This window comes from Hippocampus guttulatus, chromosome 8 (genome assembly GCF_054856545.1).
Source record: "Hippocampus guttulatus isolate MCC_2025c chromosome 8, RoL_Hgut_1.0, whole genome shotgun sequence".
In the NCBI taxonomy this organism is placed as follows: Eukaryota; Metazoa; Chordata; class Actinopteri; order Syngnathiformes; family Syngnathidae; genus Hippocampus; species Hippocampus guttulatus.
The window spans coordinates 1,953,878-1,973,109 of NC_141268.1; the positions used below are offsets into that span (position 1 = coordinate 1,953,878).

Below are 19,232 nucleotides of genomic sequence, written 5' to 3' on the forward strand. Positions count from 1 at the left end.
GAGTGTGTCGACAACCTGGTGTGGTTGCGCGATCACCCAGATTGATTATTATTATTATTTTTTTAATATCAGATGAAATTGATGTGGAATTACCATTGACTTTATTTTCTATCTCCGCTTGAGAACGCTTTTTTGTGCTGTTGTGAGAGTTCTTGTTCTTCCGGGGTGGACGTATCGTTAGCTGACAGCCAAGAAATTACTTATTTTATATTTTTATTGATTTATTTTAACCCGATCAAATGACGTTTATGCATGAGTGGTGGCTCTTTTATTTTGAAGGTGGCCAACCCCGCTCGCTGGCGGCACACTACCGTAATGCAGAGCACTGGCAATCACAGTGGCGGCTCACTTGACTTCAATTTTGCGAGTGGAGGCTGGCTTGACCGCAGTGAATTCCAGGAGTCAACTCGGAACAACCCACTGTAAGAACAAACAGCGTTCATCTTCAACGCATTGAGTAGGCAAACAAGTCAACTTTCTCAAGACTTTTGGAACATGCACCGTGTGTGACAGGAGGAACGCCACATCTATTGATTTTTCCCCCCCTGAACATCCAATGTCTCCTCTTTCTGCAACTTGGCGTGTTTTCACCCACCTGATGCCACGTAGCGCATTCTTGGAGCAACACGAGCAAACTCTTGTAAGTCATGATCCTCACACGTACAGTACTGGACTTCAAAATATAAATACTTAAAAGTGCACTTATCGCTGCAGCGTGTGTTTGTGTGCATGCTTGCCCTCAGGTTGCGTTTGATGTATTTTGGGAAAATACATTTTTGAGGAGAATGTTTACGCTTTGACGAAATTGGCCTACCCCACTTGCAGCGAAGAACCAGTCAGTTCTCTAGTTTAATAACTTTAATTTCATGCAATCATGTGATTTGGACACGACCTGAACAAGTTACTCTAAATTCAATGAGAGACGGAAACACGCTGCTACAATGAGTCTCATCGTGTTTTTATGATTCGCAATTTTTCTTTGCATTTTTAAAAATACATGATTAATGATTAATTGATTTATAAACCATTAAGATATGACATGCCAAGTTGCCACGCTATTGAATTAGGATAGATAGATTTATATATAGCAAATAATAGTACTACCACCACTACGTCTACAAACAATAATAATCCTCTTTCCACTTTCAAGTCCCGTCTAAAAACACACCTGTTCAGGATTGCCTACAACACATAGCTCTTCCATTTCCTATGTTTTTATGATTTTATGATTTTATGTCCTGTTTTTATATAATATCTCGTTTACTAATTTTTACATTGTATTTTCTTATTGTCTGTACAGTGTCCTTGGGTGGCATGAAAGGCGCTTTTAAATAAAATGCATTATTATTATTATTATTATTAATCATATTTCGACATGTTACGGTTTTCAATTTGGTCGCTATAATTCACGGGGCTCATTTATGGAGCAGTTCAGCCTGAACAGTTAACAAAAGCAACAAAAAAATTGTAAAGAGTCACATTTATTTGTCCATCTGTTTATTGGTCAGTAAACTACTTCTTGGGTCATTAGGTAGGATAATGAACAGATAGGAAGATGGGCAGTTTCATTGATGCCATCTTGTTGATCAATTAAATTGATAAAGATAATCATTCCAACTCCAATATTTACCTTTTTCATTTCTCCATTTTCGGATCTTTATCCCCACGCGTATGTGCTGGAACCTATCCCTCCTGTCTTCGGGCAGTAGGCGAGGTACACCCTGAACTGGTTTGTTAACTGTTTGTTTGTTTATTGAACATATAACCGGACAACAACAAATATTTGAATAGGAAGCAAAAAGATTTTAAAAAAAAAAAAGAGTGGTCATCATTAAGCACTGTTTATATGTTTCAAAGGGGAGTAGGAAGAAGTGAAGAACGTATCTAGCCCTTGCTCTTGTTATATGTGTATTTTGACTTGTTTCATATTAATACAATACTGTACTTGTAATATGTCAATCATGTAATGTATCCCAAAAGAAATGGGAAAAAAAATCAACGTATTAATTCAGATTCAGATTCAGAAAACTTTATTTATCTCCGTGGGGCAATTAGAGTTGATCATTGTTCTTAATAAGGCTGTTCGCCCTAACTTTGTTGCAAAAACAAACATAAAACAATTGTTTGAACTCTGGCACACTGGGAGTGCAAATTGTTCTAAAATGTAAATTTGATGCAAACAGCTAACCCTAATAATTATTTTAATAAGTGAAGCATTTATTTTTCTTAGTTTTGATTTGAAAGGTGCTCATGCAGTGATTTGAAATGAAACAATCATCACCTCAAATATACAACTTCACCCACAGGTGTGTGCACATATGCCTGCAACACAAGGGGCGTTCACACGGCACACATTTGCTTCGGTGCTGCACCGGTGTATTTTGTTGCGATATATCTTACACCGGAGCAAATTTTGTGGCGCGTTCACATGTACAAAGCCGCTGACGAAAGAGAAGCCCCGGTGCAGCCCCACTTGCGTTCACACGGCAGTTTGATTCGACAAATAGTGGATTTCCTGATTCTGTATATTTTGATTGATCGACAATTCTAATTGCTTTTTTTTAATGTTTGAAAACGGAGAGTATTTGTTTTCTAGATGTTTCCCCATATTTTCATACAGTAGGTCTGCTAATAATAATGAACAATATAATATGTAGAATGACTTTTTATTAAAAATTCATCCTTGTTTTTGTCCACAATCCCTACAATTTTTGACATTTTCCTTTTGACAGTTTGACTTCCGACTTAGGGTTGCATCAATTACTACGCCGACAAATTTATTTCCATACACTCTTTCCCTTTCAATTTACCATAGTTTTAACTTGCTGTTTAGCTGGTCTAGTGCTAAAAACAATGAACTTCCTTTTGTTTAAATGTAGTGGTAATTTATTTATGTCACACCAGTTTTTAAGATGGTCAATTCTTTTTCTACCGAAGTCAGAAGCTGTCGAGATTGATTGGCAGCCAACCACAGGGCTCACATAGACAAGCAACCATTCACGCTCACAAGCACACCGAAGGACAATTTAGAGTGTTCAATTAACCTCCGGTGCCTGCTTTTCAAATGTGGGCGGATACTGGAGTGCCCAAAGAAAACCCACGCAGGCACAGGGAGGACATGCACATTCGACACAGGAAGGCCGGGCCTGGAATTGAACTGTGGATTGCACAGTGAGGCTGCCACTGTGAGGCTGACGTGCTAACCAGCTGACCACTGTGCGGCCTGGTTTAGTCTTTTACCACATCAAAATGATTGCTGTGAACAAGATCATGGAAAAAAAAGCTAGTACTGTCCAAGACTCAGTCTCACTCCTTTTTTTTTTGTGTGTACTTTCTTTTGTCACGTTCCCCAACATTGCTACATTTTAAAAGAATAGCTATTGGAGCCTGCTCACAACTGTTTGCTGCCTTGTAATCGGCTGAAAAATACATGTTCATTTCTATTGTCTATTTGGGCTGTGTTTTTTGACGGAAAGCTGTACAAAAAAATAATGCATTCGCACTTTGCCCTTCTGTTTTTCAAATAGGTTGAAATTTTGATCAGCACCTTGTATTGCACAAAGAGTACAGCATGTTTGCTTTCTATTAAAATAAATAAATATATACTGTATGTATATATATATATATATATATATATATTAGAGCTGTCAGTTTAGCATATGCATATTAAATGAATTTTAACGGGATTAAATTTTTTCTCGCGAGATTAACGCGGCACACGTCACAAGCGGATGTTACGTTACTAATAAATAAAGCAGAAACAAAACAACAAGCGCGCTGCATAGGTCCACGCACGTTTGTTTTGCCAGCCACGGCAGCGCAAGACACCGAAAACGGATACTTCAAGAGTTTATGAATGGAAAGTTTACTTTTAAAAAGTTGCCAGATTGCTCCACTGACAAGACCAAAGTTACCTGTTCTTCTCTCTCTGTGTATCATACAGGTATACCATGTATGCCACTGACGCGATTGTTACTTGTTGAGAACTATTTTGTGTGGAAGGTTACAGTGTTCCATGTCCATATAAATAGAGCAGGTGGAGCTTCTCTGTGTTCGTCTGACAGTGACGGTGAAGTTCAGCGGTGCAGTGGCAGCGACCACACTAAAAGTAAAACGTCTCCAGTGTTGTCATCGAACCAAGTGTAGTCATCCGAAATGATGTCGACACAAAACCGTACAGAGACTTGCGTGCAAGAAGGACCAAGAGAATCAACATAGCCTGACTGCTGTGTTCAAAGCAAACTTGAGAAAAACGAAGTATGCAACCATGGCTTAAATCCACTATAGGCTGAGTATTAGTTTACCTTAGATGTGCACTTTATAATGTTATATTGCTCTGTTTTGATTCCATAAAAGAGCTGTTAAAGCAGCTGTTGTTGATGGACAGTAATATTGTGTGAGAGATTATGTGTGAATAACTGCTCCAAGTGAAAAATGTTCATGTAAAATTGAAAATCGAAATTGTTATTTCAGTAAATATTTGCATTTTGCACATAGAAAACTGATTCATGATTCCATGGTGATGAGAGCATTAAAATGGGGAAAAATAGGACAAAAAATATAAAAGGAAATTCAGAAACGATAAAAAATGTGTGAGTAATCACGATTAATTTTTAGGGAATTTGAGTTAATTATGACAGTTGCATTTTTAATTAGATTAAATATTTTAATCGTTTGACAGCTCTAATATATATATATATATTTGTTTATTTATTTATTTATTAACTACATAATATTGGAGGGCCAACGTTATCCAGACACCACAAAAGCATGTGATTTTCACATGTGGAACCCCATCAGATACTGTCAATGAAAGGTCAGATTTGATTTCTGTCCGTGTATTGATTCAATTCCAAGCAAACTAAGTGAATGGAGATCCGCCTTGCACTTTGTTGTGATTATCTCAAATGGAGCCAGTAATGAAATCACAGCAATCAACAAGGGGGTTGTCATGGTGACGGGGCTGCCCCACACTCTTGCGGGCTCTGTAGTCTGATATAAGCATGATTTTGTCTCCCTGTGGGTACCAGCCCAGGAGAGTAAGCGCTGGAGATTTCCTCAGAGTGGAAGTTAAATTGATACATCGATTTTTTTTGTTTTTCCACAGAGAACGTCTCCTTGGAACTAAGAAGAACCTAACGACATGGCTGCGCAGCACGTATAACGGGATAGCAATGGGTAAACAATGTCTCCTTCCGTTTTAAAGTTCATTTAATTCACATTTGAATGATCTTTCTTGATGCATTCCCATCACCGTCAAATCCATGCAAAGCTAAAATGTTTTATCATAAATGTATGAAACATACATCTGCCCCTTCACAAACTTTGATTGAACCAAAAAAAATGGTAATCTATCTTCCGTATACATAAGTCCAAAGCATTGCAACCAGAAATATTTTGAAATGAAGAGAATGGAATGTTGGGTATAAATTAATACAATTTCATGAAACAAATGGAATAGAATTTAGGTTGTAAATTTAGGTAAGGCTTCTGATTATGTTTTCTTGCTGGCCTGAACTTCTCACCACCGGTATTATACATGAGGTGAAATGGGGACGGTTATTATGATCATTTGAATACCTGTTTGTTAAATTTGCATAGCTGTCAATAGACAAAGGAGATCAAGGATTCTCTGAAACAGCTGCAAAGATACGTGCTTTTTTTTTGGTTAAAGGACCCAAAAGGTTTTGAGATGAGACGTGTTGCACAAACGTTTAGTCCCGATGTCACCCTCATATATTTTGCCTGAAAAATTGTCATCTTGAAAAACAAGTTCAATTTGTGGCCAACATTTTGCATACTTTTTTTTTCAATGAAGACGGAAAAATTGGCCGTCCTGTATGGTCATTACGTTCAAGGGTCACGGTGGACTACCCGGTCATCGCAGAGTAAAGAAGAGTTTATTAAACATGTTCACATTGTATTTTAAAGTGGAACAATTGAACTTATTTTAGTTTCAAAAGTAGTTTCAGTCAAAGCATAAGCTTAACTACAGCTATAAATTTTCACATGTACCTTCGTGGACCCAAAATACAATGACCGGAACAAAATCTTTTCTTCCAACGTACTCTCACATGATGGACAGCCTAGAACTCGATAAAACATTATAGTGTTGTATTTACATGCTGCCAGTACATTTATCACAGTTTTTGATCGTGATGCATTTTTATGGTATAAAGGGCCCTTGTTAACTTGGGGATGTGGGCATGTCACAAACAACAAGTAGTCACTGCTTTTTTTCTTCCCCGCTGCTCAAAATACATACAGACAAACAGCACAAATTGCAGCATTTTTTTTCTTTAATCCCTGCACTGTATGTACATACAGTGTTGGAAAGAGTCAAATCTGAAATGAGTTAGGCAGGGTTACGGACCCAAGTGCAGGGAAGCGATGCAGGTGTGGTCTTTCAGTATTTCATTACAAAAAATTAAATAAAAGAAAACAAGGAATTTTGGAATCATCAGAAAGAAGCTGCAGTTGGGGAGCAACGGAATTTATTCGTTATGTATTGAGGATAGAAAAAAAAACAGCATTTGTATTTTGAGGTGTGAATTTATCACGTGAATTGCGAATAATTAATTACAGTCATATTTAGCGCGTTATGTTTTTGTTAATCACGTTAATCTAAATTTTAATCTCTAACTTTATTGTTTCTGTAGGTGGGTTGCCTTTTTCTCATACATGTAATAATAATAATACATTTTATTTATAAGCGCCTTTCAAGACACCCAAGGACACTTTACAATAACAAAAAACACCAAACAATACGGGTTGAGCAGCGGCAGCCAAAACGCGCCAGCGTTCACTCAACCCGGAAGTCAGAAAGAAACCACAAGGGAGGGAGAGGGGGAGAAAAAAAACCCACGCTCGAACTACCCTCATTTTGAGGATAATTTGAGTTAGGCAAAAAACTCCTGCACAAGCATATGACAGTTACAACAGGTCACAAGACATAAACAATGAAGACGGTGAAACAAGGGAATGTATGAAGAAGGGGGTGATGGTTGGGGACTAGCTTCCGTGCATACTTTCATCAGGGGAAGGTCGAGATAGCAGATGTTGTTTTGGTAGCAGGCTGCCCAAGAATTTAAGACAGACTTGAGTCCGTGGCTTATGTCTCTTTAGTGGCGTCGATCAGCCAAATCCGTGATTTCTGTCAATATTTGAGCACGGATTCCAGTTTCTCCAAGTTCTTGACCATCTTGCAGAGACGCTCCAAAACCGCAACAGTTTGTGGTTGAGTACAGTCTGAGTCTGAGTGTTGGACATCCGCACTATGCCATCCTTAGACCAGCAGCCTCTTCACTTCCAAAAGAGCCGCTCCCGTCGGTTGAATTTTGCGATAGATCAGGAAACTGCTAACACCAGACAGCAGCATACCTTTTATCGGAAGGCCGATAATGTAGATGTCATCCACATCCTCAACGGACAGTGTTGACAGGCACACCATTCTCCGCTTCCTCCAAGGATCTAGGGTGTGCCCAGCAGCAAAAGTCCCCGAGGGGCAAGTAGGCTCCCCACTGCCTGCTCTTCTCATCGAGAAAATTTTGTCGATGGCATCGAGAGACCAGCCAACCAATTCCATGTTTGTTTTTAGGATGAAAATACGACAGGAGGCTAGGAAAAGTCAGACAAAGACAGCACATGGACTGAGTGGCGAGCAGGGAAGGGTGGAGGTGGGGGTGCGGATGGGGGGACAGGAGCAGAAAGCAAAAGCGTCCGCCTTCGTCGAGAGCCAAGCAAGAAGTACAGTCAAACCTCGGTTTTCGAACGTCTCTGTTCTCGACCAAATCGATTTTCGACCAAAAATTTCGATTTTTTTATGCCTCGGATTACAACCAAAATTCAGTTCTCGATCAAACTGAGCACATTTGAATGCGCCACTCGACTTCTCTCGACTTCCTTCCATGAGGAAGTGACGCTTCCTCGGGTTGACGAAGAAGTGACGCCTCCATTGTGAGCAGACGTGTTCAATAAAGATTTAAAAAAAAAAAAAAAGAAAGAACGTCCATTGTGAGCAGACTTGTTCAAAGATTTAAAAAAAAAGAGCGTCCAGTGAGCAGACGTGTTCAATTTTATTTTTAAAAAGAGCGTCCATTGTGCGTCCATTGTGAGCAGATGTGTTCAATATAGATTTTTTAAAAAGCAGACGTGTTTGTTAAGATCGATGCAAATTGGACTGTTATTTCTGCATGGCACCAAAGAAAGCAAGTGGAAGTAGTAAAACCAAATCCAATGGGAGCCAATCAGTTTATGCTAAACCAGCCCAAACATAATGACAGCCAATCAATGTCCGCTTCAGGCTGTGACTGACAGTTGTTTCCCCACCCTCAACAGGAAGCCAACACATAAAAAGGGATACAGTCAAACCTCGGTTTTCGACCATAATCCGTTCCGGAAGGCTGTTCGAAAACCGAAAAAATGTTTCCCATTAGAATCAATGTAAAAAATTCGTTCCAAGTCTCTAAAACAACTTTTTTAAAAGCATTTTTTTCAACTATTTTACACCATAAACCAGTCTTCCTCAACTGGCGGACCGCGATCCACGAACGGACCGCCGACCTCCTCTGTCCGGACCTCCTCTGTCCGGACCCTCGGCAAATTGTATAAAATAAAAAATTATAGTGATTTTTACGTTATACATTTTATATTTTTGGACTATAATCTGCTTGTTAAAATTATCCATTGTATTCTTTGCGTGCACTAACAGATGTAATGCAGAGGACCGCAGCAGCGCGACTTTGTGTGTATAATGTTTGACTAACAGGAGACCCTGGCTGAGCAGGGCATGTCGGCGATAACGATGCGCTGATTGGCTACTCTGAACTTAAGGTGTGCCCATACATAAGTGTCAGCACGCGTCTATCCCAATACACACGCATTCAAAATGGATGACAGTGTGCTCACAGCTTCAGCCCAGGAGAGCCGCACACAGACAATTAGACAAAACGAATCGCGGGAGGTTTCGATTGTGTGCAGTTCTGCTCCCGTCTACCCGGGGATCTTTGCAGCTGTTTAACAGCCGAACACCGCAACATGGTAAATGAACATCACAATGGCGTCCTCAAACAATATTTGCATGCCTCAGACATTGCATTCAGCTTTAGTGGAAGAACAGCACTGCACATTCCTGTGCTCCCTTGTGTCAGTATTTAAAATGGTTCTTAACTCCTCTTCTGATATATTTTTCAGTGATTTCAGAGGGGATGTGAAAAGGGGAATTGTACAAATGAAAAGGATATTTTTGTTTTCATGTTTAGTATTTATTTTGGTAATATTAGTATTTTGTTTTGTTTTTGTTAAATTAAGGGAACAAAAGACAACTACTGTTTAACAAAGTTCAAGTAAAAATGTCTTGTTTCCCTAAAAGGGCTATTTCTATTATTAAGCAGGCACAACTTAACAAAATAAAAGAGTTCCTGTGCCTCAACACAATACCTCTCATTATTTGCTGTGTACTGGCAAAGTGAATAATTGTTATTTTCATGCACCCCATTATTGGTTGGTTGTGAGGAGTGTTGATTTGTATAAGCTTGGCTTTACCATACTAAATGGGCATATAGCCCTGCTCCCCACAGAACCCTGGGGGACACCTTGGGAGAGTGGGGCAGTGTAGGAAGAGTAGTTGTTGATATGTATGAATTGTTTCCTGACTGTGAGATATGAGTGAAGCCAGGTGAGGACTTTGTCGGTGATGTTTAGGGATTGTAGGCGAGAGAGTAGGATGGAGTGGCTGATGGTGTCGATGGTACTCTCATTGAATATAAAACGGTGACATGTAAGTGACTCTATTAGCATGAGTTTGCCTGGAAGAGTAAATGATTTTTATTTCGTTCACAGCTCCGAGTTTCCTGAACGCAACATACTCATAGCTGCTGTGCCATTGGCTCACCGAGCTTCATCCTGGCCTCCGATTGGCCAAGAGGGACCTCACATCTATGTGTGTAGATACTGTAGCTAGATCCGTGGAAGATAGAGTGGAATGCATCCGATTAGCTGCTCAGAGTAAATTACTTGTGGCTCGACGGACAGTCAAATAAATGAACGTTTCCTGGAATGCTTTACTTGTTATCATGCTAAAAACCTTACGCTAACTGGAGCACTAATTAGAGAGAAGGCGAGTTCCATCGCGCTAACTATGGCCATCGAGGACTACTAAGCGTTCCGTGGCTGTCTTTAAAAGTTCATTGCATGACATCAGCTGAGCAATGCTGTCTTAGGTGGCGATCGAGGGGAGGTCGAGTTAGAGACAGTGAGATAGTGGAAAGAAAAGCCACCGGGTCTGTTACTCGTCTCATTTTAGAGCAAATAGTCCTAAATTTGTTATCCTGTATTTTGTTCATATACCTGTACAGTATATTGTACTGCAGCTTTTGTGTTATAAACAGTGTTAGGAGCATATATTTTTGCATTTCATTGCTTGTGTTGGTACACATGTATTTTGTTCACATACTTGCATGTTCATAAAGGACACGCACCATGCTCATTTCCCACATAGGGAAATTCTTTTTATCAGGAAGGATTGGACAGCACAAACATGAGTCCGTACTAGAGAATGTACAAGAAAATAAGTGACTGACATTCCATTTTCATAAAGAGGTGTCGTGAAATTCTGAATGCCCCAGAAATCAAACAGTTTCAACTTGACATGATAGAGCATCATTTGCTGTTTCATTACTTGGTCTCTTTTCAAAAGGTTAATTTTTTTCCCCATATGAGGTTTTTGAGTTTTTCCTTTCGCTCTTCGGGGGTTAAGATCACTGAAGGTTTGAGACTCTTGTGATTAAGGATTATATCAATAAATTTGATTTGACGGTGTTTCACAGCCATTGTATCCATCCACACTTTTTTTCCTAATAATTGAGTTGTAAACGGTTGCATTCATGAATTCCCCATCTAACTGCTTCGTGTAAATGCACGTACAGTGGTACCTCTACTTAGGAAATTAATTGGTTCTGGAAGAAATTTCTTAACTAGAACATTTTGTAAATTGAGACGCGTTTTCCATGTAAATGCCCTAATCCGATCCAAGCCCCCCAAAATTCAGACATAAATGTTTTATAAAGCATAAAAATGCATCAAAATATATATAAGAAATACATGTTACTATTAGATTATTGCACAATAAAAGAGAGTTGTGCATAATGTAAAAAACAAATAACAGTGTAAAAAAAAAAGTCATTTAATTTTTAACACCGTCCTCATCGTTTTGTGTTCTCTGTGCAGTCTTTTTTTTTTTTTTGCCTGGCGTTTTGTACAGAACTGATCCAAGGACGTTTGCTTTTGTCGGCTTTTAACAATCCTTTGAAATTATTTCCTGTTGAGGCGTTTCGTAACTTGAAAATGTCGTATGAAGAAAAGTTGTCAGTAGAGGTACCACGGTATTGTATGATAGAAAGCGTCTGTTGTTGAGCTTTTTTGTGCATTTGTTCAACCTCCTAGGTTGCTCGACCCTCCTGTTGGCCAGTGCGGTGTCATCGCTGGGAGGTCTGGTTTTCGGTTACGAACTGGGCATCATCTCTGGTGCTTTGCTGCAGCTCAAGGCTGAGTTCGGACTCAGCTGCATCCAGCAAGAGGCACTGGTCAGCTCCTTATTAATCGGAGCTCTGCTAGCCTCCCTGCTGGGAGGAAGCTTGATCGACCGTTATGGCTGCAAAAAGTCCATCCTGCTCAGCATTGTCTTAATGCTGACTGGAAGTCTCATCCTGCTTATTAGCTCCTACCAAACCCTTTTACTTGGCAGGTTCACAGTGGGCTTCGCCATGTGCCAGTCCTCCATGTCCTGCTGCATCTTTGTATCAGAAATGGTAACCCCGGAGCGTCGGGGCTTTTTGGTAACGCTGTATGAAGCTGGCATTACTGTGGGCATCCTTCTTGCTTACATCACGAACTATGTTTTGTTTAATTTACAAAGTGGGTGGAAGTGGATGTTCGGCTTGGCTCTCATACCAACATTGATTCAACTTGTCTCTGTATGGTTCCTTCCGTCGAACACTGAGACGCGATGTATTCATTCTGAAACAGCCCTTATGGCTGCTATGGAAACCCAAGACGAAGCTTGCTCAAATGGCACCCAGGAAGGCAAGAATCTGCAATATAATATCATGTACCTTTTCCAGCGGAAAGACAACATGAGGACCCGCACCATCATCGGGCTGGGACTGGTGCTTTTTCAGCAGTTCACCGGCCAGCCAAATGTTCTCTTTTATGCCTCCATCATATTTCACTCTGCAGGATTTCAGAGCGACAACTCTGCAGTGCTGGCCTCGGTCGGTATTGGAATGGTCAAAGTGGTCGCCACTCTTACCTCCATGGTGTTTTCAGACAAAGTGGGCAGAAGGCCTTTGCTCATCGGAGGATGTTGTGTCATGGCCTTTTGTCTGATGTCCATTGCACTGCTCAGTGGACATTCACTAACCAACGTGGCCAGGCCTTGTAATTCAGATGATTCACTTGGCAACAAGACGAGTCACCTTCATTTCCCGACTGGAAATGACACACCTCCTAACACAACTCTCCATGAGAACCACAAGCTCCAAGCCGCTGGTGTACTAATGGCGGGAAACAAAGCAGAAAAACCTCAGGAACCGGCAATAGAAGAAGTTTTCAACTGGATCATACTTATCTGCATGATGGCAGTTGTCACTGCCTACTCTGTTGGATTTGGGCCAAGTTTGTATATTTACCTTGACTATATTCCGATAGACAGTTTATTCCTGCTCTATGCGTTATTTTGATGTACAGTGTTGCCTTGAGACGCGAGTTAAATTTGTCCTCTGACCACGCTCTTAATTCAAAACACTCGTATCTCAAATGATCTGTCCCCAGTGAAATGAATGAAAATGCCATTAATGCCTTTCAGGCTCACCAAAAAATAGCACACTTTGTCATGATTTTTTTTTTTTTAGCTCGAAAGAAAAATGTGTTGTAACAATTCAACAGAATGTAAAGAATTCAACAGTTTGTGCATCTTGATTCACCGCGATTCATTGCGGCTTCTTATGGTGTGCACTCGCACAATAACAGTTTCATGTGAAATGTCAGTTTTAGTTGAATATTTTTTTTTTGTGCCATGGCTGCTGAAAAACAGATGGCTGGCTGCATATGGCCCCCAGGCCGTAATTTGGACACCACATTCCTTAAGCATTATAACACTGCCATGTAAATGCTTTTTTTCTAAAAGGTTCCTATTATTTAGGTATTTGCGTAAAATTTAAATGATTAATTGACTTGCATGGAACCGGCATTATCAGACATATCTTTTTAAAGATGATTCCAGCGATATACTGGACAAATGTTATGGTAGTTTAAATGCAGTCAAAAGGCATAAATTTGTGGCCAACGTCTTAACGCTCAGTCAATGTGGGTCAAATTTTTAGCTGTGACCCTTTTTGTAGAATCCGAGTTTCAAACATTCAGAACTTTCTTATTGTTGATACTATTTCATTAATTGAAGTCTCGACACAAAACGTTTGGTGACTCTCATCCAGCCGTCCATTCATCCATTTTCGAATCCGGGCGTACTGAAGCCCATCCGCGCTGTCTTCTGACAGTAGGCGGGGTACACCCTGAACTGATTGCCAGCCAATCGCAGGACATACATGAACAATAATTCACACTCAAAATCACACCGAGGGACAATTTAGAGTGTTCCGTTATCATGCCATGCATGTTTTTGGAATGTGGGAATAAACTGGAGTACCCGCAGGAAACCCACACAGGCACGGGGAGAACGTGCAAACTCCAGATAGGAATGCCTGAGCCGGAATTGAACCCTGCACCTCTGCACAGTGCGGCGGACATGCTAACCCAGGGGTGTCAAACTCAGGTCCTGGAGGGCCGCTGTCCTGCATGTATTCCATATCCAAATGAACAGGTTCAACGTCAGGCTTCTGCAGAGCTTGCTGATGATATGATCATTTGAATCAGGTGTGTTGCAATGGGGAATCTTGGAAAACATGCAGGGCAGCGGCCCTCCAGGACCTGTGTTGACACCCCTGTGCTAACCGGTCGATCACTGTGCTGCCTTCGGTGAATCTCAGCATAACAGAAATCATAACTTGATATCATGGCTCCCATGTGTAGAAACTCAGGTCCTGGAGGGCCGCTGTCCTGCATGTTTTCCAAATCTCCCTGTTTCCTCCCACATTCCAAACACATGCGCTGCAGGTTAATGGAACACTGTAAATTGTCCCTCTGTGTGATTGTGATTGCAAATGGTCATCGATGTGTGCCCTGTGATTGGCTGGCAACCAGTTCAGGGTGTCCCCCAGCCTACTTCCTGGAGACAGCTAGGATCGGCTCCAGCACCTCCACCCGTCTCCCCGCTGTGACCCTTGTGAGGATAAAGCGGATGGGAAAATGAATGGATGGATGAATTTGGGTAATTTCCTTACCTAAAAAAAATTTGAAGGGTTTTTCTCAACTACAGATTCAGGAAATATTCTCCAAGTCTTACATCACGTGTACTTGATCTCTCGAGAAAATTTGAAGTTGTGTTTATAACTAGGACACCTGTTCCTGGTCATCATTAGTGGTGTAGTGGCATGATGAAAAAAAAATGCTTGAACATCATTCAATATGTGCAATTATGTCTGTGGCTCATTGAGTGACCACTTTTAATGGAAACACACATACCTACATTATATGTTTGCATTAAGCTTTAACTTGTAGACAAATTAACACGGTTGTTTTAATTGCCATTGTGTCATTGTTTTACGTTTAGTTTGACTTTAAACAGCTCAAAGCCTCTTTTTTGCTGTTTTGTTGACTATGCCAAACTGTTGCTTAATGTGAAGCAAGTAGAAGTGAGCTACTGTCACCATGTACAGCGCTTGTATGGATTATTTTTTTCTCTCAAGTCAAAGCTGAGAAATCGGTTTGTATCTCAAGGCATCACTGTACAGGCCTGCTATCAGCATGAATAGCATGCTCTTTTGAAAATGCTGTCCTGAAAACATACTGTCATAACTACTCTTTCATTGCCCAACGACTTGTTGACTGAATGTATGTTGTAAACACAGAAAAGAAAAGCTCTTGTTTGTTTGCTGCAGTGACCTGGCTCCTCCTCAGTGAGATATTTCCCGCTGCTGTCAGAGGAAGAGCCTTCTCATTCACCAGCTGCTTCAACTGGATTGCCCACCTCTTGGTTGCCTTCACCTTCCTGGATGTTTTCAGTAAGCTTGTGTGCGTGCATGCGAGCTTGTGTACGTGTGTGCATGTGTGAGTGAGAGAGAGGGTTGTGAGCGTGCTGGACCATATTCCAGCTGTTTTTGGGCAGCAGACAGTTTCCACCCTAAATCTGTTGCTACCCAATTGCATGGCACACATAGACGAACAACCAATGCACACAATCACACGTAAGGACAATTGGTGTGTTCCATTAACGTACCACGCGGGTTTTTGGAATGTGGGAGGAAAACCGGGAGAAACCTCCACAGGCACACACGGGGAGAATAAGCAAACTCCTCATAGGAAAGTCAAAGCCTGGAATTGAACCATGGACCTCTGTACTGTCTGGCGGATGTGTTAACTACTTCTTCACTGTGTTTTAATAGATTGATATAGTTGTTTTATTTTTGTCAGGCGGATCCACATGTTTACATATCATATAATAATAATACATTTTATTTAAAAGTGCCTTTCATGCCCCCCAAGGACACTGTACAGACAATACGATGTAAAAATAAACAAGAGAAATATTTTATAAAAACACGACATAAAATCACAAAACAAAGGAAATGGAAGAATTATGTGTTGTAGGCAGTCCTGAACAAGTGTGTTTTTAGACGGGACTTGAAAGTGGAGAGAGGTGTACAGTTTTGGAGGTCCGGAGGTAGATTGTTCCAGAGCTTTGGAGCAGCGCGGCTGAAGGCTCTGGCTCCCATAGTGCTGAGGGGTGGGCAGGGGGCACTGACATGCGGAGGGAGGACGAAGATCTGAGGGAGCGAGTGGGGGTATGCACCTGAAGAAGGTCGGACAGGTAGGGAGGGGCCAGGTTGTGGATGGCCATATATGTATAAAGGAGCAGGTTGTAGTTGATGCGGTATTGGACAGGAAGCCAGTGGAGCTGCTGAAGGACGGGGGTGGTGTGCTGCTGGGAGGGTGTTTTTGTAATGATGCGAGCAGAGGCGTTTTGAACCAGCTGGATTTTATAGAGAGACTTTTGAGGTAGGCCGAAGAGGAGAGGGTTGCAACTGCTTTTAACAACAAAGCGTATGAGGCAAAAGTGGTTAGGATTGCACGACTGTCCGTGTTTTATGTTATGTGTTGTGTTTATAAATTATTATTTTACTTTATGTTAACTGTTTTGTGAAGCGCTTTGTGACAGCTGCAGCTGATGTGAAAGTGCTATATAAATCAGGATGTATTGTATCTAAGCGGGATGTGACAAGACTGTGGACAAGAATAGCAGTGGTCCGGGGGGTGAGGGAAGGGCAAAGTCTGTTAATATTGCTGAGGTGGAAATAAGCAGTGCAGGTGATGGTGTAGATATGTGACTGGAAGGTGAGCATGCTATCAAGGATGACACCCAGACTCTTAAACTGAGGGGAGGGGACACTGAGGAACTGTCAATGTTGAGGGAGAAACTGTTTACTTTAGATAAAGTGGATTTGGTGCCAAGAAGGAGGATTTCAGTTTTATCAGAATTTAATTTAAGAAAGTTTGTTGTGAACCATGTTTTGAGTTCGGAGAGGCAAGAGGTGAGGGAGGGGGGTGGGAGTATGGAGTTTGGTTTGCAGGAAAGGTAGAGCTGGGTGTCATCAGCAAAGCAGTGAAAGTGGATATTGAATTTGCGGAGGATATGACCAAGAGGCAGGAGGTAGATGATGAAGAGAAGGGGCCCTAGGACAGATCCCTGTGGTGACTGGGGAGAGCTGTGAAGTGAAGGATTTGAGCTGGACAAACTGAGTGCGGCCGGTGAGGTAGGAATGGAACCAACTGAGGGGAGTGTGGGAGATGGAGGAGAGTCTATTGAGGAGGATAGGGTGAGAGATGGTGTCAAAGGCGGCACTCAGGTCTAAGAGGATGAGAATGGAGACTAAACCAGAATCAGCTGCTATGAGGAGATCGTTTACAATTTGGATTACGGCGGTCTCTGTGCTGTGGCGGGGGCGGAAACCAGATTCAAAAGGTTCATAGAGGGAGTGGAGGGATGGGTGGGAGCGGAGTTGAGCAGCAACAGTTTTTTCAAGGATTTTAGAGATAAATGGAAAGTTGGAGATGGGGCGGAGGTCATCAAAGTTATTGGGGTCTGAACCGTGTTTTTTTAGTATGGGGGTAACAGCAGCGGTTTGGAAAAGTGATGGGACAATTCCAGAAGAAAGTGAGGAGTGTATAATGGCAGATATGAGGGGAAGCAGGGAAGGGAGGCAGGATTTGACGAGGGATGAAGGGAGGGGATCAAGCTGGCAGGTGGTGGGCTTGGATTTGTGTATGAGGTTGGATATTTCAGCAGTCGTGGGTGCAACAAAACTGGAGAAGGGATGACAAGGAGAAGGAGGTTCAGGTGGGGAGGGAGCTGGCAGGTTTTGATGGAGGTGATGATGAATCTTAAGGATTATGCCATTGAAGTACTCCATTATGGAGTTGCAGGTTGCTGTGGAGTACAGGTGGAGGGGAGAGAATTTGGTGGCTGGAGGATTTTGTTCATGACAGAGAAGAGAGTTCTTGAGTTTCCTTTGTTGGAGAGGATGAGTAGTAGCTGGATTTGGTTTGTGCAATTAGGTCCTTATATTGAGTGATCTGGGTGGTGTATGTCCTTATGGATGGTGAGACCGGTTTTCTTGTAGAGACGCTCGAGTTGGCGGTTTTTGATATCATTGATGTCGTCTTGCATATTAATGAATGATTAATTTGCACTTATTTTAGTGTAAGCCTAACCAATCAGACCAAAACATTTATGTATATCTGATATTGTTGGATGTAATACAGATTAATTTATTGCTTGTTTGTTAAAAAATGTGAAGAAGTCCATGAAAAGATATTCTCATTAAATCACAATGTGTGTGTGTGTGGGTGGGGGGTGGGGGGGTTGCCATCAAATGTTATATATTCAGTATCGTTCAACCCCTGAACGACAGCACTATCTAAAATCCACCCTGCTGTTGTTTTGTTAAACATGGACCTTCAGTTTGTGGATCATGAATGTTGAATCGGTTGGCTATCAATGACTTAAATTATTTGTCATGTAGTTATGTAATTTCTTCCCAAAACAATGATCGAGCTGGTTTGTTTTGTTGAACTGCTGTTTTTTTTTTTTTTTTACCCCAACTGTGTGTGCAATTGGCTGGTGCACAGTCCAGGGTGCCCCCTGCCTCTCGGCCAAAGTAAGATGGGATCGGCTCCAGCTCACCAAGTGAGGACGGGCAATGTAGAAATAGAATGGATGAGATGGTGTGCAAAGTATATGCCGTGGCACAATCAATGTTGGAAACACTGGCTTGTTTGTTTGTATCACCAGATGCAATGGGTTTGTCTGGAACTTTTCTTCTGTATGGGATAACCGCAATGGTGGCTGCAGTTTTCTTCTACTTCATGTTACCAGAAACCAAAGGCAAGACACTGGAGGAGATAGACAGGGAACTGCGTTTGAAAAGGTACTTTCTTTACTGTCATACGTTGTCATATCAGACGGAAGACTAAAACACGGGTGTGCTTTTGCCCTAGGTTTCACAACAATTTGGCATGCTGTGATGTCATCAGACGAAGAAATTCCCCTCGAGAATACCAAAGAGTCTGTCAATTAAGCAGCTGAATGTTTGAATAAGGATCACTTATCAGCAGGTTTTCACAATAAACACACAGGGCTGCGTTTTATTTGACCATTGGTGCATTCTTTCTCCCATCCCAACACTTAAAATGCACTGGGTTTTTTTTTATTTTGTTTGTTTTAAAGAAATGGTTGTCTTGTTAAGTATTACAACCGTAGCAGCAAATACAGTTCGGGCATATGGTTGCATTGGATTTGTCACGTCTTTTCAGAACCACTACAGTGAAACTCCTCTACAACGAAACCTGCATAGGCGAAAATGCCCCCTAGTGTGAAAAAATCTATCTGCATTAACACCATTCCCACTTTACTGCCCCCCATACAACGAAAAAACACCCTGTTTTGCGTTATATGAAATATTTTTCTCTGCTCTTGCCTCGCAACGATATTCACTACAACGAAGTCTAATCCAACAGCGACCTCTACTGCTTCATTCGGGGACGGCAACAGCAATCACCAC

The 19,232-nt window shown here is 41.4% G+C and overlaps 1 protein-coding gene across 1 annotated transcript; it reads left to right on the forward strand.

Annotated features, from left to right (window-relative positions):
- The first annotated feature begins 339 nt into the window (after nucleotides 1-339).
- slc2a10 (solute carrier family 2 member 10) lies at nucleotides 340-18,824 on the forward strand. Its single transcript, XM_086118634.1, has 7 exons — nucleotides 340-422; nucleotides 514-640; nucleotides 5,108-5,178; nucleotides 11,443-12,672; nucleotides 15,054-15,176; nucleotides 18,464-18,599; nucleotides 18,670-18,824. Exons 3-7 carry the CDS (start codon nucleotides 5,175-5,177, stop codon nucleotides 18,755-18,757), a joined length of 1,581 nt encoding a protein of 526 aa, XP_085974760.1. The 5' UTR covers nucleotides 340-422; nucleotides 514-640; nucleotides 5,108-5,174; the 3' UTR covers nucleotides 18,758-18,824.
- Nucleotides 18,825-19,232: the final 408 nt, after the last annotated feature.